The 7,437-nt window shown below is 40.4% G+C and overlaps 1 protein-coding gene across 4 annotated transcripts in view; it reads right to left on the reverse strand.

Annotated features, from left to right (window-relative positions):
* Positions 1-7,043, reverse strand: part of ZNF638 (zinc finger protein 638) — a 133,435-nt gene extending 126,392 nt beyond the window's left edge. For 2 of the 4 annotated variants that reach the window (XM_059405884.1, XM_059405882.1), the window contains exon 1: positions 6,844-7,042. In XM_059405884.1, the coding sequence (XP_059261867.1) occupies positions 6,844-6,959 (116 nt within the window). In that variant the 5' untranslated portion in view covers positions 6,960-7,042. Of the gene's footprint in view, positions 1-6,843 lie in introns of all 4 variants that reach the window. The other 2 variants (XM_059405885.1, XM_059405883.1) reach the window with 2 other exon arrangements.
* Positions 7,044-7,437: the final 394 nt, after the last annotated feature.

Genomic DNA, 7,437 nt, shown 5'->3' on the forward strand with positions numbered 1-7,437 from the left:
CTGCTTCCCTTCTTCTCTCTCTGTCTGCCTCTCTGCATATTTGTGATCTCTCTCTGTCAAATAAATAAATATAATCTTAAAAAAAAAAGTAACTGGACTGGGATGCCTGGGTGGCTCAGTCAGTTAAGTGGCTGCCTTCGGCTCATTCATGATCCCAGGTTCCTGGGATCGAGCCCCATATCGGGCTCTCTGCTCAGCAGGAGCATGCTTCCCCCTCTCTGCCTACTTGTGATCTCTCTCTGTGTCAGATAAATAAATAAAATCTTTAAAAAAAATGTAACTGGACTAAGTGCTTGAGCAGAACAATTGTGTCAACCAAATCAAGTTCTAGGTAACATGATCCAAACCAGGAGAGAGGTAAACCAGGATTATAGCTATGCACCAAACCTAGAAGACTTTATCTTTATCTTTCCATCCTTTTTTTAAAAATATATTTTGAAGATTTTTATTTATTTATCAGAGAGAAAGAGAGAATGAGGGGAGAGATCAGAGGGAAAAGCAGACTCCTTGCCAAGCAGGGAACCTGATGTGGGACTCAATCCAGGGACTCCAGGATCATGACCTGAGATGAAGGCAGTTGCTTAACCAACTGAGCCACCCAGGTGCCCCTACCTTTCAGTCTTTCTATTCAGAATTCCATTTTGGCTATCATATGTTTAATTTTAGAGAACTCTTTCTAGTTCTCTGATTGTTTCTTTCCATAGCATCCAAACCCTATTTCATGGGTACAATCTCTTTTCTTAACTCTTTAAATACTAATCTTTAGGTTAGTTGCAAACCTAGAAATAGACAAGATGTATGTGAAGAATGAGACCTATAGGAAGGAAATCTTATGGAAAAAATGAAGCTGACAGAGTCTTGTAATTGAGCATTTGGCAGCATTTGAGTACTTGGAAAAAGCCAAAGATTGATAGAAAATTAGGTAAGTGAAAAAAATATCTTTATCTTTTGGCTCAAAGGCTAGTCATGTTTACCTAATCATAAAAATATAAAATCTAACTACTGATTTAACTAAATGTCAAGATAAAATCTCAATTGAGAGGATGGAGGAAGTGGAAGTAGAACAGAGAGAGAGAAAAAAGGCATTAAATCTTCATCATAAAGTATCAATTCTCAATTTATAAAAAAAATAAATAATAACTAAATCATTTAAGTTAGGAAATAGTTTTAAATTATACTTTCACTTTAAGACTTTAGGAGGTAATGGGACGCCTGGGTGGCTCAGTTGGTTGGGCAGCTGCCTTCGGCTCCGGTCGCGGTCCCGGCGTCCTAGGATCTAGTCCCAGGTCGGGCTCCTTGCTCGGCAGGGAGCCTGCTTCTCCCTCTGCCTCTGCCTGCCATTCTGTCTGCCTGTGCTCGCTCTCTCCCCACCCCTTTCTGATAAATAAATAGAATCTTAAAAAAAAAAAAAGACTTTAGGAGGTAAATACTACAAGAAAAAATTAAGAGTTGAAAGTAATTGCCTCAACAACGAGAAACAAGGACTTAAGACAAATGAATGTGTGTCTCATATTTTTGTGGCAACTGCTTTATTTTTAAGAACTGCTTTATTTTCTTCAAATATATATATATACACATATATGTATACATTCTAAAATTAATTAAAATTAATTTAAATAATAATTTAAACAATTTAACAATAATTTAAATAAAGCAAATCATTAATTTAAATAATTAAATATTTAAATATATACATTTAAAATTTTACTTCAAAATGTATATATTATATATATATGTATGTGTATATATATGTATATGTATATATATGTATGTATACATACATACATATATATATTTGATTTTAAAGTAAATTTTTTTTTTAAATGGGGCACCTGGGTGGATTAGTTGGTTAAGCGACAGACTTTGGATTTCATTTCTGCTCAGGTCATGATCTCAGGAGGGTGAGATTGAGCCCCAAGTCAGGTTCTGTGCTCATCACAGAGTCTGCTTGTCCCTCTCCTTCACCCTGCTTGTGCTCTTCTTCTCTCTCAAATAAATAAATAAGATATTTTTAAAGGTAATTTAATACTATTTAAACTGGAAGTTTTTACAATTCCATATGCCATGTTCAAGTACACTAAGTGGTTTCCTCTTCACTCAGCAAGAGTGCCTTGTACTCAACAACCCAACCATGAAGAAAACTTACTTTGTTTTGCTTAAGGTCCTTCTCCTTTCTTTATACTGTCTCTATGTTCTAACCACTTTTTTAAAACAACCTTTTATTGGGGCACCTGGATGGCTCAGTCAGTTAAGCATCTGCCTTCAGTTCAGGTCATGATTTCTGGGTTCTGGGATTAAGCTCCACAACGGGCGGGAAACCCACTTCTCCCTCTCCCCCTGTCTTCCACTCTCCCTGCTTGTGCTCTCTCTCTCTGTCAAATAAATACATAAAATCTTAAAAAAAAATGGCAAATATATCCAAACAGATCTATTTAGACTCAGGTATGCATAAAATATCTCTAGAATGATAAGCAGTGAACTAGTAATAATGCTCACCCAGGGTGGGAGAATTGGAGAAATGAGAATTGAGGACATGAGGTACAAGGGAAAGAGGGAAACTTTTCATTGTATAATTTTTGTTTTACATTTTGATCTTTAACCCTGGAAAATCATTGTCTACTCAAAAATATTTTTTTAAAGATTTTATTTATTTATTTGACAGACAGAGACCACAAGTAGGCAGAGAAGCAGGCAGAGAGAGAGGAGGAAGCAGGCTCCCTGCTGAGCAGAGAGCCCCATGCGGGGCTCAATCCCAGGACCCTGGGATCATGACCTGAGCCGAAGGCAGAGGCTTTAACCCACTGAGCCACCCAGGCGACCCTCAAAAATATTTTAATTTTAAAAATATACTTCTTTATAATCTTTATCTTGGTACAAAATTACAGTCATTTTACACATTGAACTCTCACATTTATATGCTGACTTGAGAACTTAATTACCAGGCTTTTAATCATTATATAAATTAATCTATTAAGCTGTATTAAAATAACTAAGGCTCAGATAAAATAGAAAGAATAAATCTTGGGGATGAGCAGGGACATATGGATAATCCCCATTTATCTCTAGGGATTTGATGATTATTTCAAAGACAGAATGGTTTCAATGCCTACTTTCATAAATATAGTCTTTGCTTTTTTCCTTCTTTAATCTTAGCTCAAAGGTTTTTAAAGTTTACCGTGCAGAAGAATTTCTCTCAAAATGACAAGGTTGAATATTAAATCAAGCATAATCTTTACTACACTTCAGAATCATTTTATACTTCTTTTAACCAAAATGGAAAAATATTCATACTTTTAAGTATTTTTTTACCCTGTATTATATTATGACCATCTTTTGATTTTGTCAGTTTTTTTCTACAACATGACTAGTAATGGCTACATTTACATTGTATTAATATATTGATCCTAATATATTAATATATTAATTAATATAATACAATATAAATATTGCATTGTATTAATATATTAATATAGTATAATAGTAATCATTACATTGTATAGATATTCTCTTACTTAAATTATTTTACCATTTCCCTATTTTGGGGCATTGAGTGTTTTCAAAATTTCACCATAATGAGCAAAATCACAACAAATACCCAAATAACTAACCCTATTACATATCCATTATTATTTCCTTAGAATAAATTCTTAGAGGTAGACTTCTGGGCCAAAATATATCAAATTTCAAGAATTTTAACAACAATGGGCAAAATGGCCTCCAAAAACCTACTTAACTGTTAATAGGAAACTAAATATATGTAAGGGAAATGACAGGATGCTTTAGATTCAATGTGAGTCCTTAGGTACCCGAGTGAATCCCCAAATCTCAAGCTGTGAAATATTGCACACATAACACATCAAAAAGTCAAAAAAGAGGGTAATTAACCTTAACATTAAAACCACAGCTCTTGGGTGCCTGGGTGGCTCAGTGGGTTAAGCCTCTGCCTTTGGCTCAGGTCATGATCCCAGGGTGCTGGGATAGAGCCCTGTATCAGGGCTGCCTGCCTGCCTCTCTGCCTACTTGTGATTTCTCTCTCTGTCAAATAAATAAAGTCTTTAAAAAGAAGAAAACAAAACAAGAAACCATAGCTCTTACACAAATGCTGCAAGAAATGTAGAGGCTTCAGAGAAAGGGGGGGAAAGAACTCTTAGCAATGACAGACACATCACTGAAAAATGGGAGATTCGAGTTCTCAAAGCCCTTCAATTTAATGTCATTGTAGAAGTCATAGTATCTCCTGTTAGTTATAACATTCAAAATTATTAAAGCATTTTTTGTCATCACATCCATATCTTAAGGGAGAAAAATGCCATAGAAGTTTCTGCTGGTGCTGATATTCCAATGGAGAAAAATAAAATAGTTAACACAACCAATAAGCCCCACACTCCCTGAGGTTGCATATTCAACACCATAATTTAACACTGTTCAAAATTTGGAGCCTGAATATATACATAGTTATGGACCAAAGCAGGCCTAAGTAAACTGGGAAAAAATAAACTTTCAAAATTGATGACTCAAAACACTGTACGTGGATTTTTCTCTTATTTTTCTGCATTTTACAAATTTTCCTCAATAAAAGAAAGTGCATAAACATACATTAAGAAAGCTAAAACTTATCTAGGAAACAAAAATGTGAGTGTTGCATTCAAACCATTACCCTGACATCAAAAACTATTTTTTAAATGAGATACAGCATATTATAAAATTGTAGAAATCACAAGAAACATAATGTAACTTTCTTTTTTTTTTTTTCATAATGTAACTTTCTTAAAAAGAGCAATCCCTACAAGTTCTTTAAACCATGATATTCTCACAGATCAAAACTGAGTAAGTTTTCCTTACTACCACAAAATGTCCCCAGAGGCCAAAGGTAAAAAATCACACCTGTGATAACTCACTCAGCTCTCCTCTCTAAAACACACTTAAGGTTCAAAAAAAAATTTTTTTATTGCAATTTAAAAAGCACCTTTGTTTCAAAAAGAGGGAAAAAACCTTAAAGTTCAAATAAGCAGTTACTAAGAATCCCGATGGCTAGGGACAGCGAAACGTTACTCAAGTCCTTTAAGCATATGCAAAAAAAAAAAAAAAAAAAAAAAAAAAGGAAAAGGAAAAAAAAAGATCTACAGAAAAGATGAACTAAGGGTGCCTTTTGATTTTACAACACAATTCATAGCAACATCCACAATTGTAAAAGGGTGTATTTCAAGTACATACACTTTTCCTAATTACTAAATAAAATAGAGCAACATTTTTATTTTCCAATCCCCAATAAGAACAATAATTACAGTATTCTCCAATCTCTGATGTGCTCTCATTTAAAAAAAAAAAAAAATCCATAATCCTCTGATCCTTGGAAAGCAGCAAACTAAATTCCAGCACCTTTTCCCTCAAGCCAGGAACTCCTTTCCCTAATCCTTATGGAATAAGAAATAGACACTCCTTTTCAATTTAAACCAATAAACGGGGTCTTGGGAAAGAGCAGAGCAAGCTCAAACAGCGTCACCAGAACGTAGATCTAGAAAGGAGCGCCAAGAAGCATGACAGAACACTGGACGTTCGATTCTGCAAAATGTCTCTCTTTGTCCTCTCTGGACTCCCATCGACTTGCACAAACGCCACAAAGATTGGGAGAGGGCAACACAGCACAGATACGGGGTTGTCAGAGCAATTCACTTAACAACTAACTCTAAGCCTCGATTCAGTCTGCTCCAGATAGAGGACCGGACGCGGACTCCCGCCACAGAGCGAAAAGAGCTGATGCTGCTACCGAGAACGAGCTCCTGGGCGCCCCCCGCCCCCTTCCACCTCCCCTGGCTGGGATGTGACCAGTATCCTAACAGGTATGCAGCTCGCCTTTCTGGGGGCTCTCGGAATGTACAAATCGCTGCAACAAACAGCCGGCCCCCGGCGGGCGTCCTCTTGCCCTGCCAGGACAGCGCGACAGCTTCCTGGAGCAGGGACAGCCCGGAGTCTGCAGGCGGAGCTGCTGTCAAGCGGGCTGGGGGCGGAGCCGCCAGTGCTATTTACACCATTCCCAAGTCTGGAACCTGGTTCTGCGTGCAGTTGTGGGTGAAAGCAAATCAAGCCGAACTGGAAAAGCAAAATCCCTCAAAACGGATGACTCAAAAAAAAAAAAAAAATTCAAAACACTATCCACGGCTTCCCTCCCCCTCTGTACTTTGAGAAATTCCTTTCATTAAGAAATCTATTACTCTAAGAAAGCTCAAACTTACTATTTAAGTTACAAAAGTGTCAACGTTGCATTCAAATGACGACTACCCTGCGATCAAAAACTACTTTTGGATGAGATACAGTGTATTATGCAATGCTACAAAGTAATTTTTTTAAAGAGCAAGCTTTAAAAAAAAAAAGCTGCGGCTCGTCGGATCTGTTCCTCTGATTGAGAAGCGAACACCACACTGTTGGAAGACTCATCACCGCGGCGCCCGTGCCCCTGCAGTGTAAACGATCGTTTACTTAATCGTGCTCTCTCAAGACCCGCCCGCACAGCGCCGCGTCCACAGAGCCTGTCCAGACCCGGGGTAAAGCTGCTAGGACCGCGAAGCCAGCGACAAGTGTCCGTGAAGCCTCTCACCGCTATTCGCTGACCGCCCGAAGCCGCCGCACACACAGCTTGGGCGGCGCTTCAGATTGGCCTGCTGGAGAGGTGACAGTCAAGGAGGGGAGGGAGGGAGGAAGCGGAATTTGAACCCGAGCCCCGTGACACGAGGATGCCTGGGCACCGACCCTGCCAGCCCGCCGGCTCTAGCCAGCCCACCCACTGCCAATAGCCCCAGAGGACGTAGCAGGTCGGGGAGCCTAGGGGGCGAAGGAAGCGCTCACCGCCTCAGATGGTCCGAAGCCTGCCGAGCTGCGGTGGTCGCGGAGACCAAGCTCTGCACCGTAGCCCCTACTGCAGCCCGGGTTGGAGCCCCGGCCGGAACCGGATCCCCGGGCATCGCCTGCGGCTACCACAGCACCCCGGCTGCTGGAGCAGCTGGGCGCACGCAGCTTCTTGGGCCGCGGGGCACTGGGCTCCCCGGCGCGCCCCGCCCACCCCCGAGTAGAGCCAATGGGCACAGAGCGCGGGAAGCCGGGGCGGGGCGCGAGAGGCCCGGCCGCCCCGCAACGCAGCCGGCTGAGAGGTTCTCGCCTACCCGCACAGAGCAGCCCGGCTTTCCAGGTCCCTCTCCTCCGTATCATGTGTGTCGGGAGAATGTGGACAGGGTAGGGGAACCACACTCCGCATTTAAAGGATCTGTGAGAGTCTGAGACGTTCGGGACACACTTCTGATTTTGCGGAGTCTCTTTTTTTCTCTTTTTAGACTTCTTCGTCCGCTGTTTCCAGAACACCAGCCACCGTGTTTGGAGATGCGCAGGAATGAGAAACAGCCCCTACTTTCGGGGGTCTCCCAATCAGTCGGGTGGAGGAGCAGA

Source organism: Mustela nigripes, chromosome 7 (assembly GCF_022355385.1).
Source record: "Mustela nigripes isolate SB6536 chromosome 7, MUSNIG.SB6536, whole genome shotgun sequence".
Lineage (NCBI taxonomy): Eukaryota > Metazoa > Chordata > Mammalia > Carnivora > Mustelidae > Mustela > Mustela nigripes.